The sequence below is a fragment of the Dasypus novemcinctus genome, chromosome 14, assembly GCF_030445035.2.
Source record: "Dasypus novemcinctus isolate mDasNov1 chromosome 14, mDasNov1.1.hap2, whole genome shotgun sequence".
NCBI classification, from domain to species: domain Eukaryota; kingdom Metazoa; phylum Chordata; class Mammalia; order Cingulata; family Dasypodidae; genus Dasypus; species Dasypus novemcinctus.
Window position 1 is genome coordinate 76,482,214 of NC_080686.1, and position 19,763 is coordinate 76,501,976.

At 34.6% G+C, this 19,763-nt stretch overlaps 1 protein-coding gene across 2 annotated transcripts in view; it reads right to left on the bottom strand.

The window, feature by feature from the left end:
• Nucleotides 1-19,763, bottom strand: part of CSMD3 (CUB and Sushi multiple domains 3) — a 1,328,729-nt gene that overhangs the window by 666,775 nt on the left and 642,191 nt on the right. For both annotated transcript variants that reach the window (XM_058275930.2, XM_058275932.2), the window contains one exon: nucleotides 10,563-10,675. In XM_058275930.2, coding sequence (XP_058131913.1) covers nucleotides 10,563-10,675 — 113 coding nt within the window. The remainder of the gene's footprint in view (nucleotides 1-10,562; nucleotides 10,676-19,763) is intronic.

Sequence of the window (19,763 nt, forward strand, 5' to 3'; positions counted from 1 at the left end):
AAATATCATCATTTCTTCAGTATACAAATATCTTAGGTGATGAAGACAGGTTTGTTTGTTTATACTCATTCTAATTACAAATATAACAGGAATAGAGTTTGGTATCCTAAATATGCTAAGAGTTCTTTATATCTACCCAAGTAAATGTGTGGGGAAAAAGAATGTAGCGAAAGAAGGGAATTTCCACTTCCAGTAAGAATCAGTTCCTCACAAGAGGAAGTCAGTATATCTTACAGACATACCACCAGGATTAAGAAATAAGTGGTCAATTGCAATAATTTTTTACTTTGAATCATCTTGCATAATAAGCTTAAAGCTTTAATGATAAATAGAAAAATGAATGCAAATTTCGGCACTGGATTTTTGCTTGGATATATATTTATCCTTTTATTATATTTATTATATCTCCAGCATTCTTCTTTGTAGCAGATTTAACCTAATGAGAAAAAGTAAAACTTGAACTTCTGCAAATCCTCACCATTTCAGCATTTAAAATATAAATTCTTATAATGTATTATTCTTTTCTATGAAAATCTTTCAAATGAAACATTGTTTTTGCCTTCTTTTTGTAAAAAATTGTCAAAAGTCACTCAAAATCTTTATTTCTTTATTCCCTCAAAATAATAATACTTTTAAAAATAATGTAGTTTGTATCAGTATTCAAGTTTGAATCATTAATTGGTAATATTAACACAGAAATTTTTATACAGCTCCATTGAGGTATAACTGATGAACAAAACATTGCCCATATTTAAAGTTTATCTATAATTTGATAAATTTCCCCATATGTGTATACACATGAAACCATTATTACATCCAAGATAATGAATACATTTACCTCCACAAAAGGGTTTTCCTTTTTCTTTATAATCCATCCCTCCCTCCTCCTTAGTGTTCAGGTAGTCATTAATCAGTTTCCTGACACTACAGACTTTAGATTGCATTTTCTAGACTATCATATAAATACACTCAAACAGCATGCAATCTTTTTTATCTGGCTAATTTTACTCAGCAGAATGATTTAGATTTTATTCATGTTGTTTCATGTATTAATAATTTTCTTTTTTTTATTAATGAGTAGTAATTCTATTGTGTGTAGATACTACGCTTTGTTTATATACTCACCTACTGTTGAACATTTGGGATGTGTCCAGTTCAGAGATTTTTTAAAAATTTCCTATGTTTATACGTGTACAAGACTTTGTATGATCATTTGCTTTCATTTGTCTTGGGAAAATTTCTAGAAGCAAAATGGCTGGGGTGTATAGTAGGTGTATGTTTAAGAAAGTGTCCATTTCCAAAGTGATTGTACTATTTTCCTACAGGACATAGGTATTCTATGAGAGATCCACTTTACTACATCCTTGTTAACACTTTAATCTTAACCATTCCACTGGGTGTGTAGTTGTATCTACTTGTGGTTTCAATTTACATTTCCTTATTGATTAATAATGGAGAGTATCTTTTCATGTGCTTTAGCCATCTGTATTTCTCTCATTGATGAAGTGTCTATTCAACTTTTATCCATTTTTAAATTTGATTGTTTTATTTTATTATTGACATAATTATTTTATTATTGATTATTGATATACTTCCATTGTTATAATAATTTATATATTCTGGATAAAAGTCCTTTACTATGTATGATTTTACAAATATTTTCTTCCAGTCTGTGGCATGTCTTTCCATCTTCTCAATACTGCTTTTTGATGAGCAGTTTTTCAATTCTGATGAAGTCCAATTTATCAATTTTTTCTTCATATGGTTCATGCTTTTGGGTCTTCTGGCTAAAAAAATTTCCCTTAAAACAAGGTAATAGTTTTTCTTCTACATTTTTCCCCCAAATGTTTCATAGTTTTAGCTCTTATATTTAGGTCTATTATCCATTTCAAATTAATTTTCCTATATTAGGTGAGATAAGGTTTAAGACTCTTTTTTTGGTATATGATCATCCAATTGTTTCAATACCAGTCATGACATATAATATCATTTCCCATTAAATACCTTAGAAACTTTGTTGAAAGTCAGTTGACTATATATGGGGGGGGGGGCATGTATATGTGTATCTATTTTGGGACTATTCATAGCAGAAATCTTAAGGGAGAAAATTAATCAAAAACATTTTAGACAAAATTTTCCATCACCCCCACTATACCAGTTTGATATTGTTTATGAATTCTAAGAAGAGATATTGGATTTGTTTGTAAACTGGTCTGCCCTCTGGGCATATTAGGGTATATTGGATTCAGAGGTTTCACCCTTAATTGATTAAATAATGATTAAGGCTTTGATTTAGCCACATCAGTAGGACATTGACTCCCTGCCCCTTTGGTGGGTGGGGACTCACAGAGAAACTACACTGCAGAGAAAGGAGCTTAGAGTTTTGAGTTGGAGCCTGTGAAATAAACACACAGAGAAGCAGATATGGCAGAGGCCCCAGGAAGAGAGATGAGCCCTTCATCTAATAGTCTACAGATGGCCTTGTGGAGATAGCAAAGCAGCTGAGCCCAGAGAGAGGCAAGCCCCAGGAAGAGAGGAACCCAGGAAGCCTGAACCATCACAGACAGCAGCAGCCATCTTGCCCCAAGATGTGGCAATGGACTTTGCTGAGGGAGGTAACTCGTGCTTTATGACCTAGAAACTGTGAGCTTCTACCCCAAATAAATACCCTTTATAAAAACCAACAGAATTCTGGTATTTTGCATCAGCACCCCTTTGGCTGACTAATAAACCCACAATATGATTTGAGTGATAAATAAGGAAGATCATGCCTTAGTGTCATAATTAATGATGTTATAACCAGAGAATTGAAGCAACATTAAAATACTTTTCAGGGAGCAGATGTAGTTTAAGTTTTTGCACACCTGCTTCCCACAAGGAAGGTCCTGGGTTTGGTTCCCAGTGCCTCCTTGAAAAAATAAAAACAAACAACAAGCAAAACAAACAAGTAAACCAGCTCAGGGGAGCCCTTGTGGCTTAGTGGTTGAGTGCCATCTTCCCACATCCGAGGTCCCGGGTTCAATCCATGGCTCCAGGTACCTCAAAAGAAAAATTTTTTTTTTCAATTAACTTCATATGACCCAAGAACAAAACTAAAATGGGACCATGCCTCAGATTCAAAAGTAATGGCTTTTAGACACAAAGTACTAAGATTAATTTGTCCACTATGGGTATAATCTTTTAGTAGAAAGTATTACAGGACCTTAATATTTACAAATGTCCTTTCCTGAAAAACAGCAAAGAACATAGTGAATATTACCTAATTAACTCTATAGCTGCTGCTTCCTAGGAGTATGTACTCACCCCTGGGTGTATTTGCAGTATTTTTCTTCCCTGCTTACATATTTTTAAAATAAGGATATCTGATTCCAAAAGTCTTAACTATAATACTTTCTTTCCTTTTTATGTTGAAAGAATTAAACAACAAAGTGATGTTAATCAGGGCTCCATTAGTTACAAAAAAATAGAAATTGCAATGACCAGGGCTTAAACAAAGAGAAATGTATAGGCCTACACTACTGGAAAGGTCTAGCATTCCTTTAATGCATGACGAAATTCAGGGTTGCAATTATGTCCATAATATTCTGGTGTTTTTCCTTTTCATCTTTTGGTTTTGCCTTTCTTCTGGCAAGTTACTGACACAAAATAATAAAGTTAGCCCCTAGTACCTCCAAGTTTAATGACCATTAAAGTTTAGCAAAGAGTTTTCTATTAACCTAAAATCTATATAAATTGCTGCAGATCCTGGACTGATAACCATAACAAAGGGAATTCTGGTTAGTTCAGCCTAAACAAAAGAGCCTCACAGAATTGGGAGAGAAAAGACTTATCAAAGCCTACAGCAGAAGTCTTGAGAAGAAATAGGAAAGGTTACTGGACAGGCAAAAAGGAGATGCAGACAGAGAGAGAAAAAAAAAATTTACATATACTTATAAATAATCTGGATAACAAATCTTTAAAAACAATAATATCACTTCCTTCAATTCAAAATTTTGTTTTTGTGTAATTTCTACTTATAACTAAATTCAATAGGTTATTTCAATTAAAAAAAAAATAGAGGTAAGACTATGCATCTTTCTATGGTTTAGCAATAACTAAACCCAAAGGAAAATATATCTCCTTAAACCCAAAGTAAATGAAAAGAAAATAAGCAGCATTTCCTCATTATAATATTACTATTGAATTAGAAATAGCACAAATACTTAAGAAAGAAAACCTTCAGTCTAGTGAAAATGAAACAGCATGGTATTGGTGTAAAATAGTTAAAATAAATGCAAGTATATATACAGCGTTCTTCTGTTATAAATGTGGTATTTCAGTCATGAGGGAAAATGATGACCTAATAATGGTGTTGGCAAAATTGTTTAATGGAAACAAAAGACCTCCATCATTAAGCAGTTTTTAAAAGCTAAGATTTTTCATTAAAAATTAATTTTTAATTAAATTTGAACTTAAATTGGGGTCAAACATATGTAAATACCTTTTAAATTTTAATATTTGGTATTAATCCATAATATCAGGCATATGTCCTATTTTCATACTATGGACATGCATTTGGGTAAATAATGGAATTTCTATTCCTTATATGTAAAATAAATGAAATGGGCTATGAGTTCACTTTAAACCATAAAATTGAATGATTATAGATATATATTATTATATAATAATTTTTCATGAAGATGTGCCATTTCAAAAGTTTAGGTCATAAATGCAGAGTCTTCATCAACAATTTTAAAGTCTAGCCACATACTTTATTTGAGAGCTATTTCAAAATTTACAAGTCTAAATAAATTTAGCTTTATGCTAAGATATATGAAAATAATATAAAATTTCTGAAAGGAAGTAATATAAAAACACAGAATTCAGAGCAATGTCTTAATTTTGCCTTTTAAAACCCATGTGCTCTTGAACAAATTACCCAAATTGCTGTGCCTCAATTGCTTCATCTATAAAATGGGGACAATAAAATTATCTACCTGATAGGCTTATTAAATGAGATTATTCAAGTTCTTACAAAAGTATGCACTATAAACCACTCAATAACTTTATTGAAAGTTCCCAGCAGGAAACAAAACAGATCAAACGCTGTATCAACATGATGCTTACAGCCTAGTCATTTTTTCCAACTGTGAAAATGAGTAATAATTCTTAACTCTTAGAGTTCTAATGAGATTTAATGAGTAAAGTAGGCAAAACACTTGGAATATAAAATCCTCTTAATAAGTTGTAATGATCCCTTTTACATGCCTTAAACTTTCTAAGATGAAGAAGGAAACATATTCAAAAAAGCAGTGCAGTGTTATTGGATGCTGATATGTCCACTGGAAAGAACTATATTCCTTTTTGCTTCTGTTCTGATTAATATGCATTAGAAACAATGTGAATGTGAAAACATGGGAAATGGCAAAATGGATGATAAAGTTAATCCTCCATTTCAGCTGGAAAATCTAACATCACTACTTGAATTATAGTTTAGGCAAACACATAAGTCTCTTTGAATCAACAATGCCATCACCTGTTATACCCAATATGGACATTACTGGTTTCAAGAAGTAAGGGATATTATTAAACTTATTACGAGTTAGGTGGTGTTTTACTCATTTTTGCTACTGCATACAGTAACCAGTACATCACCATGCATATAATCAATATTAAATGAATCCTAATTAAATAAGAGTTACTTACATTTCGAAAAAAGAACTATTTTCTTGAAATGCAACATTTGTTGTTTTTCATCTTTTAAAGTAGGCACTGCACAAAATATCTAGGGAAAAGCACTGGTACTTCCCCAGATTAAGGCTGAAGTTCTAAAGATAATGACAATTTAGGCAGGTAATTATGTTTTATTTTACATTTGCAGATAAGTTCTTGGTCTTTCAATAAAAAGTAAAGTACAGTGGGCCTCAAACAATGTTATTTGGAGCACTAGGGTTCTCCCAAGATTTGTAGGAAATGAAGAGCAGTTGTAATTGAGTAGGTTATTCTGCCAAAGTAGCTCAGCTTTTATCTTTTTTTTTTTTTGTTTTGGGTTTTTACAGAAGATTTCATTTGAATTTTATTTTCTTTAAAACAAGCTCCAAAATCATTGTCTTAGGGATTTTAGCAAAATACAAAGCATCAAAACATATTTCAAAAAAAACAAGATCTATGTTATATATTTTAATGTTCCTCAAAAATTGAAGAAGAACTATATAATAAAGCAAATATTTAATTAAGAGGACATCCACATTTAATGCTATTGCACACAAATTCTACTGATAACTAAAAGAAAGACATCTTTAGAATCTGGAAAGATTTTTAGCAGGTGTTCCATTTAGAACCAATACACTACTTAACAGAGAGCATGGTAATTATGGAAATTATTTTTAGTAGGCGAAGTTGCTGAAGCTATCTGCACATCAAAATCTGAAACTTCTCAAAATGAACCCTGCTTCAACTTTAAGCTCAGGTTTTAAATTATGGAGAATGCAAAACACGACTTTAACACATGGAAAAATATCATGGCAAACTAAGCTTTTGAGGACATGATTTACCCTATATTACACTAATTTTATAGGCCAAATCATTTCACCTTATTGAGCAAAATTAGTAATCTCTTCGATAACATAGCACAAGGGTTGCTAACAAAAATACAAAGATGAATAAGACCTTCACTTGACAGGTTATGTATAACATATGGTATGGGGTTTGTAATCAGAGGAAGTGGTCTGTTTCAAGGGGTAGCATTAAGGAAGGCTTCACAGAAGAGAAAATACTCAACCATTGTCTTGAAGAATGCTTTAGGAAAAGCTGAGTTAAAGTGAGTGTAAAGATCCTGGCCGAATTTACTGACTGTCCAAAGAAACAGAATGTGAAATGGCCTGCTGGGCTCAGAGAATTATTAATAACTTGAAACTATTGCAGTGATGAAAGGCAAAAGGTAAAAAAAAATGTTTTATGACACTTTTCATTTTTTAATACCCCAATTTATTTTTTACTTTCTTTTAGTTTTTCTAAATTATTATGTATTCTATTTCCAATCTTTAAACCTATCATTATTATTTCATTTTCCTACTAATTGAACTTGTAAATATATTAGGCTTCATTTTTGAACAAGTTTTGGATCACAAAAGTGTTCAACTATGGCAAGGAAGGAGCCTTGGTACGGGCTGTCATTGATGGGGGATGCATGGGAGGGAAGGAGTTCTCCAGGGAATGCATGTAGGGTATATAGATATGTTCAGATGTTCATTGGATATTGTCATAATGGGTAGAGTTACACTTGACAACTGAGGAAGTGCTGAATTCCCATCCTGGGGAGCTCTGCAGCATTTCCCAATGGAACAGCAACAATCCCCCAAGTGCAAGGGCAAAGATCAGTGAAGAAGGACGGTCCAATGATGGGTCCTTGATACTGATGACTATGCTTATGAGCCTCTGTGCTTGAAAATCCAATTTGACCTAGAGCTGCAGGGTGCCTAAGAGTTGCCTCCTGAGATTTTCCATATTGCTCAAATGTGGCCATTCTCTAAGCCAAACTCAGCATTTAAGTGCATTACCTTTCCTTCAGCATGGGACATGACTCCCAGGGATAAGCCTCCCTGGCACAGAGGGATTACTACAAAGCATCAGCTGGGGATATAACCTGAAAAAGCCCTTGAATAAAAGGGGGAAATGTTAAAGACAAATGAGTTTATATGGCTGAGACTTAAAAATGAGTCAGGAGGTCATCAGAGGGGTCATGCTTACATAAGTCTCAGCAGGATCTCATAAACAGTCAAAGTAATACAACCCTAGGTAGTGGTTCTCCTGAGGGCTACAGATACACCCAGGTCCTATAGTCATGGCAGAAGGCTCTGGAGTTCAGTGCCTTGCCAGTGCACCCTACATTGGAATTTGTGTTCCTGAGTGTGATGGAGTTGGACTCAGATGTGACCTCTCTACACATGCTTTTTCCATCAATTTTACTGAACCTGTGGTTGGTGCTGGGGTTGGTGTATGCTCAGGAGACTTGAATCTCTGTACTTTTCATGTTCCAGCTATGCCCAGAGCCTCAGCAGAGTTGCAACACCTACTCTCTGGTTCACTGGATTCAGGTCAGCTAACAAGGAGGTGAGGATGACTAACCATCCTCAGGGAACTGAGAGAGTCTACAACTGCAAGCAGGAGAATCCCATTCATCAGCCACATGGGATCTAAGTCCTGTCTCAATTTAGAAGTGGAGTGGACATTACCATCCCAGGGTCCTCTGGATAGAGGAATAAAATATGGATTAGAGTGGATTTACTGGTATTCTCCTATAGAATTATTGTGATTCTAGCAATGGAAGAAATTTTAGCATTGATATGGAGACAGTGGCCATGGGAGTTGCTGAGGGAAGAAGTGTGATATAGGGGCATTTTGGGGACTTGGAGTTGTCCTGAATGATATTACAAGGACATATGCAGGACATTATATATCCTGCCATAACATACTGAATGGACTCAGGGAGAGTGTAAACTACAACATAAACTAAAATCCATGCAGTGTAGCAGTGCTCCGAAATGTATTCATCAAATGCAATGAATGTGCCACACTTATGAAAGGGGTTGTTGATGTGAGAGGAGTGGGGAAGGGTGGGGCATGGGGTATACGGGAACCTCTTATAATTTTTAATGTAATATTTTGTGTGATCTGTGTATCTTTAAAAAAAAAGTCAATAAAAAATAAATTTTAAAAAATTTGATGAAATTGGAGTGTAAGGGAAAGACAAAATTTGGGTGAAGAAAGTGAAAGATAAGACCTAAGCAGATTTTGGACTTTATTTCTAGGCAATGGGAAGTATACATATAAAATATGTGTAACTATTCATATACAAAAATAAGTATAACTATATACATATATATAAAATACTTGTATATGTATAGTTATACATATTTTATTTTGTCACTATATTATGATCTTCCCAAGAGAGATGGTATTCAACTTTTTTTTCCACATTCAACAACTTATTCAGTATCTGGTACCTAAGCAGACCCTTAGGTCTTTCAATAATTACTATTTAAAAATGAACAGAAAGAGAACAAAATAATGCTTAATTGTATTGCTTTATAATGTACTTCGAGGTCTTGAACTGCAGTGGATTAGAGAGTTTTGTTAATATCTATAGAACACCTATGCTTTTCCAATCTGTTCAAGAGTTCTAACAATTGCGCTATTTGTTGAAGCATTGTCATTAATGATTAATATAGTTTCTAAGGTTTAAATAACTCTAGATTTTCTGACAAGAAACTTTCATAGGTTGAAAAAAACAGTGAAACCAAGAGAAACATAAAAATGCCAGAATCATCTACACATTTAGAAGAGGGAAAAAGAGAAAAAAAAGAGAATTTGATGCAATCAACAAAAGCTGATCATTTTTTAATCTATAAAAATTTATTTTATTCACTGAGGACAGATGTAGATTGTAAATGGAGGGGGGTATATCTTTAAAAGTATAACCAGGCTAAGCATATTCACTTTTCTTTTTGTAATGACACACAAATTTCCTGAACTATTGAAATTAATATAATACTAAATTTAGGCAGATGTTTAAAGCACAGAATGTTCATCCTGTCTACCTGAAAACATCATGTATTCACTTTTCATATTTTCAAATACAAACACATGGCAAGCTAGTGTTTGAAAGAGGAAACTGAGTAAAAATTATTATTATGTAAGTAAAAGAAGTTTTCATGTTCTTTGTTTAATTTATAATAATATACAGCATAATGATTTTTACCACAAGAGTAATAATAAATTCAGGCAACATAAATGCTTTGATGGTCTCTTTGACATTTTCATTTTTTAAAGCATAGATTTTTTCCACTGAATTTATTAATGCTTTCATGTTTTTCAGTCACAATTCCAAATTTGCATTTCTAATATGTACATTGTATTTATACAATGTAACTGACTTTAATCAAAGTTCAGCATGTGCCAAAGATATTCATGATTTGACAATGCTTACACATAGCCCTTGTAAATTGAGTTGACCAGAAGATTTGTTATACACATGTAATTAATCACAAATATGTATCACTACCAAAGCTTGAATGGGTAATAGCAATTTAACACATTTGTGGTCTGTGATTTACATAGGAGCTGCTAATCCCAACTCTATGACCATGTATTTCATCTGAAAGAATCACTGATGGTTTACACAAAAATGAGTACCGTGGAATATCTGAGGATTCTAGTCCTTTACTGTTGCATGTAAGTATTTATTAATTAGAAGATATTTTTGCCAAAGTATATAATGTGTATAAAATTTCATGGCCTACTCAGGGAATGGATGAATCCAGAGTAGATGAAACACAGGGACATGTGTGGACTGATACAGAGATGAGTTATATAAAACAGATTTTAAATGGAAAACTTTTTTTTTTAAAGAAAAGTGAAATCAACATTTGTAGTTAAAGAGGAACTTATTTTACTGGAATCATTACTTGCTTCTGTTCTGGGAAACTTTCATTTTGTACTACGCAATTAAACTTGAATTTTTTAAAAGCATTCTACGCTGGCATTAAGCTAACATATTTCCCACAGCAGCAGTTCCTCATTACCTTTATAGTTAACCTTGAATCCAACAGATCCAACACTTTCATCTGTTTGAAGGTGCAGCCACATTTGGCTACTCATGCTCACTATCAAGTCTGGTACAAAGCTTCCAGTCAACCTAAAAGACAGACAAAGAGAGAAATGGGTTATCAGAAAAACTCTCCATATGTAAGTTATGAAACAGATGTGTTTCTAGTATTTTCTTCACTAAAAAAAGCAACAATTGTCAAATAAACTTACAAGACTATGTGTCCATATAGAAGAATAAAAACTACACAAGTCAGTGATTAATAAGAAAAAGAACCATGTATGCATTTAACCAGGTTATATCTTTCATATTCCTTAAGTAAGATTTCTAAATTTTAGACAATCACTTATTTTCTTCTTTTTTGAATGTGTGGTAGTTTGAGATTATTTTATGAATCCTCCAAAGGGAAAGATTATGTTTGTAAACTAATCTATTCTTTTGGGTGTGCTTTCCTTTGATTGCATTAAATTCAGCTGAGATTACTAAAAGCTAATATTAGGGTTTTCGATTTGACTATGTCAATGGATATGACTCAGGTTGGTTTCCATTTCTTTGCTGGGTCAGATATAAATGGACACTCAGACTCAGGAAGAGAAGGCTCTCTCATTTCTCATCCTGTCATGTGACAGAAAGGAGAAGACTCAAACAATTGCGGCCCTGGGGAGAGATGAGACAATTTGCCTGACAGTTCACAACTGAGATTGGGAAGAAATCAAAACAACAGAGACTGATATAGGAAGCCAGGTAAGAAATGAGCCTGTGAAGGAGAGATAGACTACAGGATCACTCATGAGCAAAGCCTCAGGAGGCTGGGCCCATGGAGCCTCAAGAGGGAGAGGAGGCCTAGACGGGAAAGCAGAGACCAGTCAGAGATCTGAGACCATCTTGCTTCAACAAGTGGCAACTGACTCTGGTAGGAAAGGAACCTTGAGATTTTTTAAAGATCTATTTATTTATCTATCTATCTATCTATTTATTTATCTCCCCTTCCCCCCCGCCCCAGTTGTCTGTTCTCTGTGTCTATTTGCTGCGTCGTCTTCTTTGTCCACTTATGTTGTTGTCAGCGGCACGGGAACCTGTGTTTCTTTTGTTGCATCATCTTGTTGTGTCTGCTTTCCCTGTGTGCAGCGCCATTCCTGGACAGGCTGCACTTTCCTTCATGCTGGGCGGCTGTCCTTACAGGGTGCACTCCTTGCGCGTGGGGCTCCCCTATGCGGGGGACACCCCTGCGTGGCACGGCACTCCTTGTGTGCATCAGCACTGTGCATGGGCCAGCTCCCCATTGTTCTAGGAGGCCCAGGGTTTGAACCGCGGATCCTCCAATGGGGTAGACGGACGCTCTAACTACTGGGCCAAGTCCACTTCCCGAGATGTATTCTTTATGGCCTTGTAACTGTAAGCTTATATATCCTTATAAAGCCAATATATTTCTGGTACTTTGCATCAGCAGTCTTTTGGCAGACTAATACAGAAAATAATGATCTATAAGAATCTTTAGAAATCATAATGTAAACCATAATATAACCAAAAATTTATAAAAATGTACAGTCTAAAAAGTAAGCCATAATGTAAACTAAAATGTAACCATGGTTAGTGCTGTGTTTCAATATTTGTACATCAGTTGTAGCAAATGTAACATCCACATGTAAAAAGATCTTTGCTGGGGAAGGGAGAAAAGGGGGAGGATGTTGGATATATGGGAGTCGCTATATTCTATTTGTGACTTAACTGTGACCTAAAACTTTCCGAAGACATAATAAATAAATAAATATATATATGTATTTTTATATGACACTGAGGAAGAAATGGAAAAGATTGTCTTGCCATTGTACATACAGGACAACACCTATTAGAGTAATGAAAGGCAAAACGTCAAAACAAATTTATATTTTTCATTTTTAATGCCCCAATTTATTTTTTACTTTCAGTTTGTCTAAATTATTTTGTGTTTTATTTCTAATCTTCAAACCTATTATTATTATTTCATTTTCCTACTAATTGAATTTGGCAATATATTAGGCCTCAATTTTGAAGAATTTTTGGATCACAGAGGGGTTCAACTGTGGCAGGAGAGGAACACTGGTGTGGGGTGTCATTGATGGGGGAGGCAGGGATGGGAGGGAGTTCCCCAGAGCATGCATATAGGTTATATAGATATCTTCAGATGTTCATTGGGTATTGACATAATGGGTAGAGTTACATAGGTCAACAGAGGGGGTGCTGAGTTCCCATCTGGGGAATTTCTATCACATTCCCCAATGGAACATAAAAAATTTCCCAAGTGTAAGGGCAAAGACCAGTGAAGAAGGATTGTACAATGATAGGTCCTTGATACTGATGACTATGCTTATGAGCCTCTGTGCTTGAAATTTCAACTAGGCTTAGAGCTGCAGGGTACCTAAGACTTATCTCCTTAGAGCCTCCATGTTGCTCAAATATGACCATTCTCTAAGCCAAACTCAGCATATAAATGCATTACCTTCCCCCTAGCATGGGACATGACTCCCGAGGATGAGCCTCCCTGGTGCCAGGGGATTACTACAAAGCACTAGCTGGTGATGCAACTAGAAAAAGACCTTGAATAAAAGGGGAAGTGGTAAAGACAAATGAGTTTATATGGCTGAGACTTCAAAATGAGTCAGGAGGTCATCAGAGAGGTCACACTTGTGCACTTCTCTGCAGAATGTCAGAGACAGCCAAAGTAGATACAACCCCAGGAAGTGGTACTCTTAAGGGCTATGGAGATACCCTGGTCATACAGTCATGGTAAATGGTTCTGGAGTTCAATGCCTTGCCAGTAAACCCTAATTTAGAATTTGTGCTCCTGAGTCGGACTCAAATGTGACTTCTTCACACATACCCCTTCTGTCACTTTTACTGAACCTGTGGTTGGCACTGGGGTTGGTATATGCCTAGACGACTTGAATCTCTGAACTGTCTATGTGTCAGCTGGACCCTGAGCCTGCAACACCTACTCTTCAGGTTTTTGGAGTTACCCAGGTCAGCTAACAGGGAAGTGAGGATGGTCAACCACACACTAAGGAACCAAGAGTTATTTACAACTGCAAGCAGGAGAATCCAATCAATCAGCCATGCAGAATTTAAGCCCCCTCTCAATTTAGAGGAGAAATGGGCATTGCCATCCCAGGGTCCACAGGATAGAGGAATAAAATATGGATTAGAGTAGATGTACTGGTATTCTAGGATAGAATTATTGTGACTCTAGCAGTGGAAGAAATTATATCATTCATGTGGAGACAGTGGCAAAGAAGTCGCTGAAGGTAGGGAAAGGGAAAAAGAGGTGGTATAAGGGGGCATTTTGGGACTTGGAGTTGTCCTAAATGATATTTCAGGGACAGATGCTGGACATCATATATCCTGCCATAACTCACTGAATGGACTGGGAGAGAGTGTAATGTAAACTATAATTTATGCTCTGTAGCAGTTCTCCAAAATGTATTCATCAAATGCAAAGAATGTACCACACTAATGAAAGAAGTTGTTGATGTGGGAGGAGTGGGGGGAGTGGGGAGTGGAGTTTATGGGAATATTTTATATTTTTTAAAGTAACATTTTGTGTGATTTATCCATCTTTTTAAAAAAGTGTTTTTATTTTACAACAAAAATGCAATTGATTTTAACCTTTCAAGTTTCACAGAACTTTATTATAAAGAAATATTGTGTAAGAATTCAAATACTGTGTAAGACAATAAAATGGCAAGAAGTATAATCTAACTTTTTGTTGATACTGATATCAGCTACACAAAGCTTTACATTAAATTACCTACATTATAAGCTAGCTATGTCATATATATAATACATATATAAACACTACTGTAAATGGTTTTATTTTAAAGGATGTACTACTAATTTGATGTGGCATCTGAATCTATGCATCAATAATGTTTCATTCAGTAGTGCTCAATTTTATAACTATAACAAGGGACATTGCTTCATGTTTCCTCTGTCTTTAATAATGTTGTAGTCACATATTTGAATCAAAGTCAAGGGTCATACAAATGAAGAAAGAAAAAGTAAAAAAGACCTTGGGGAAAAATGTTCATAAAGAATATAAATGATAATAACCTCTAATAATAAAAGAAAAAAAAATCTAAAAAAAAAAACACATAGAAAGCAAGAAGAATCAAAGTGTTGCAACCAAACTAGAAAACAGACTGCTTAAAAGAGACCAAAAACTTTTCTTGGAAATGAACTAAAATGGAGTATAATCAGGGTGTCTTAACAGTCTCTGATCAAAAGGGGTTCATTAAAAAGGTACCCAAACCAGAAGCAGATGTGGCTCACACAATTGGGCTCCCGCCTACCACATGGGAGGTCCATGGGTTGGTTCCCAGTGACTCCTAAAGAAAACAGAGGGCTGGTGCGATGGGCAGATGCAGCAAGTTGACACAAGATGATGCAACAAGAGACACAACATGAAAAGCATAATGAGAGATACAACATAGCAGGGAGCAGTGGCTCCTGGTGCCTCCTAAAGAGGAGAAGTAGGACAGCAAGCTGGTGTGACATGCAGGTGCAGTGAGCTGATATGACAAAATGTTGTAGCAAGCGGGAAAACATAATGAGAGTCACAACAGAACAGGGGATGGACATGGCTTAAGTGATTGGGTACCTCCCTCCCACATCAGAGGTCTGGGGTTCAGTTCCCAGTGCCTCCTAAAGAAACAAAGGAGATGGACAGATACAGCAAGTGCAGACAACAAGGGGGTGGGGAGAGATAAATAAATAAATCTTTTAAAAAAAAAAAAAAAGGTAACCAATCCTATCACTGAGAAGTAGGAAGAGGGCCTAATGGGAATGGATTTCATTCATCTTGTCCAAAACTGAAGACAGTAAATCTCCCCTATGATATGAGAAAAAATATTTATAGCTTCTTCAAAGTAGATAAAATTATTTCTATGGAGAGGAAAAATAGACTCACCTCACGGTAGAGTAAATTTACATGTTAAGTAGAGGATTCCAAAGGGTTAGATTTCTGAAGGAAGGAATTCTGAGAGTTTCTACTTTATTGATAAAACCAGGAACAATACAGGAAAATTACTTCAGGAAGGAAAGTGCAAAGTTCCCCTTCCTAATAATAAAAAGAGTACCACATGAGAGCAGTGAGTCTTCTGGAAGGCAGCTACACTAAAATTAGACCAGAAGGGACAGCACAGTTGACCAAATCAATGAAGTGACCAAGGTAGCAAAGTGACCCTTCTCATAGTCAGCCACCAAATTGTTAAAATGTCATCATCACATTGCATTGGTAGTACAGGTATGTTACCAGTGTCTGGTGTTACAAAATACATGAGAATCTATCACAAAGAAACTCAGTGAAATATGATTTAAATCTGGAACTACACATGATATTGAAATATCAAGATATTATAAGATATTATAGATATTTGGGTTATACTTATTTTCTTTCTGCCAAAGCCAATTTTGAATTATTTTAGTATGAAATATATATATATATACTGTCTTTTGTATTATAACTTCATAAGGACACTGTCTTTTAAAAGCATCTTTTAATTAAAATTTGTGGCAAGTGAACTTTCAATTTAGTGGGTTTAGTAGGTATTAATTTTTATGAGGTATGGTAGAAACACAGACTCAGGTTTATGGGCAAGAGTGAAGATTTACTCTCAGAGACATCACATAAAGTGAAGAGAACTCAATATGAATTGGGCACAAGAAAGCTATAAATCAATAGGTTGTACATCAGCTACACTGTATCACACATGACCACCATCTATCTCATAGTGAATATTAAAGGATGTTTTCATTGGAAAAAGTTACTGTTTATTTTTATAACATATTCTTCAGGAGAATCTTAAAAGTAGTAGACAAGCCTTTCATCTGTTTTTCTGTTTTTCTTTCTTTCATATATATACAAGGTTTCATTTAATCTTTAAGTGTTACTCTGAATCTAATAATGGAACACAAAGCATGCCAGAGAAAAAGCAGAAAAAGGAGAATCACATGCTTGGTAGAATGTATTTCTAACTCTCTCAGTCTATAACTATCCAAACGAGACAAGGGTCAGCTAATAGCCAACAGCTCCTCTCTCTACACAGCTGAAATGAGGGTCAGAAATTATATCAATGCCAGTAACTGCACTATCACTGCTAGATTTTTCAAATAAATTACATCCATTTCCAATATCAGGTGAATTTATAAATAAGTGTGAAAAAGACATACGGAAAACAGTCTGTGAAAAAGTTGAAGTTCTTTTAACAAACTTTAAGATAGTATGATTGTAATATCCATTATCTGAATCACTATCAAATGGTCAATTTAACATTCTGATCCCTGTTGACACCTATGACTACACCACCATGAAGTGGGTATGAATGAAAAATCCTATTTTAAAAATTGAAAAATTGCCTCTAAGGAAAAGGAAGAGAGAGAATGCAATATATGAATGGTCCATAGATTATGGCACAACAAATAACAAGCAAAAATATGCCAATATTTCAATTTTAATCTGAGAACTGCATATTTAAATTCACAATATAAATTTGCAATACTTTAGGAATTTTCATTTGATAAAATTATATGAAGAACTCTGCACTGTGCATAATACCCAATTACAGGGCATTCTCTCTTACTAAATAATTTTATTGTTCATAATTTGCCATGGGTATCTTTTTGGAGCCATGCATTATCCAAAGCCTCAACATGAAGAGATTTGGCACACTTCAACTACTTTTAAGCTACTGAATGTTTTGTCATTTTGTAATGACAAAAACCAAGTGCTTCGTACTCCAGGGAAAATATTTTTTTATGGTAATTTTAAAAATATTTCATAACTAGCTCTTATTTTGGGTGGCTATTTTAGCTGTTGAACATATTGTGACTTACAGGCAGCATTTTTATAGAATAGAAATTGGTCTTACCTTTCAGAATCTAAATATTGAAAGAAAATGCAAAAACTAAAACACTATGTGTTTGCAAGGCTTAATGCAATCCTATGACCTGAACAGAATATATTGGATGCTCCCTCTTTGTTTAACTATTTGTTGAGAATGATTTACCTTTATTCATTTAATTAATTAGAATTTATCAAATGAAATATGAGCTGATTTTAACCTTTTTAAAAGACTTTAACATATTATTTTAGATGATTTGCTGTTAAATTAATACATTTTACATTTATCACTTTTTCTGATTTTACAGTTAATCTTTTTTAAAGATTATTTTTTTAATGTATTTTTATGACAGAAGTTTTAAACTTACAAAACAATCAGGCACATGAGCAAAATTCCCATACAACACCCCTCTATTAACACACCACAGTCATAGAACATGTGTTACAGATTATTAGATAATATCATCAGACTTTCATCAGGTCCACAGCACACATTTGGCACACTTTTTCCATACGTTCCCATTATCAATGCAGTATATCTTTGGCATAGATGCATGGATATTACATTATTACTATTAACCACAGTCCATAAGTCACTTCTACTATATTTTTCCTATGCTGTTCCATATTCCCCACCACCCGCAATACTGATGTAAATCTGCTCTGGCTCACAAAGGACACTCTTGCATCTGTACCATCCACAACAATTCTCATTCACCTCTAGGTTTACTGTGTTAGTCAGTCCCTTGATTATTCTCTAGCTTTCTTTTAATGGGCATTTACATCCCTAGACTATGTTTTCAGCCACATTCCCATTTATAAACCAGCTGTTACTCACTATAATGTGTTACCATCAAATCTATACATTTCCACACTTTCACAGTAAAGTTAAATAGAACTTCTACATACATTAAACATTAGTAGTTCATCTCAGTCCTCCTCTTATCTCCATTAAGAATCCATCACCTATTACCATGTCTTGAAGATATTTTCCTATATTTTCTTATAGAAACTTTATGGTTTTTGCATTTATATTTAGGTTTTTGATAATTTTGAGTTAATTTTTGTATAAGATGTGATATTGGGGTCCTTTTTCATTCTTTTCATTATGGATATCCAGTTCCCTCAGCACCACTTGTTGAATGGAATATTCTGCCCAAGCTGGATGGGTTTGACAGGCTAGTCAAATATCACTTGACCATAGATGTGAGGGTCTGTTTCTGAACCATCAGTTCAGTTCCATTGGTCGGTGGGTCTGTCTTCATGTCAGTACCATATTCATTATTTTTTTCCACTGTAGCTAGGTAATATGATTAAAGTCTGGAAATGAGAGTCATATTACTTCACTTTTCCTTTTTAAGACTTTTCTAGCTATTCAGGACACCTTATCCTTCCAAACAAATTTGATAGTCAAGTTTTCCACTTATTTCAAAAATGCTCATTGATATTTTATTGAGATTGCATTGAATCTGTTTATCAATTTGAGTGGAACTGACCTCTTAATGATATTTAGTCTTCTAATCCATGAGCATGGACTGTTCATCCAATTATTTAGGTCTTTTTAAAATTTCTTTTGACAATGAGTTTTAGTTTTCTGAATAAAAGTACTTTACATGGTTGGTTGGTTTATTCCAAAATATTTGGATTTTATATCTGTCATATTTTATTTTCACCATTCTTTTGGCACTTTTAATTACTTTTACTGATATAATCTTCATTTCTAGACTCCTTCCAAGCCTCTCTCCTGTCTTTTGTTTTCACTCTGTAGCACACCCATTAGTATTTCCTGCAAATCTGGTCTCTTGGTTACAAACTCTCTCAGTTTCTGTTTATCTGTGAATATTCTAAACTTACCCTCATTTTTGAAAGACAGTCTTGCCAGATATAAGATTCTTGGCTGGCAGTTTTTCTCTTACATTATCTTAAATATATCATAATGCTGTGTTCTTGTCTCTATGGTTTCTGATAAGAAATTGGCACCTAATCTACTGGGTATCCCTTATATATTATGCATTGCTTTTCTTTTTCTGCTCTCAGAATTCTCTGCCATTTGACATTCTGATGAATATGTGTCTTGGAGTTGGTCTATTTGGATTTATTCAGATGAGAGTACATTGTGCTTCTTGGATATGCTTATCTATGTCCTTCAATAGGGTTGGGAAATTTTCTACCATTATTTCTTCAAATATTCCTTCTGCCTCTTTTCCCTTCTCTTCTCCTGTGACACCCATGACACATATGTTTGAGTGTCTCTTGCTGTCATTTAGTTCCCTGAGACCTTGTTCAATTCTTTCCATTCTTTTC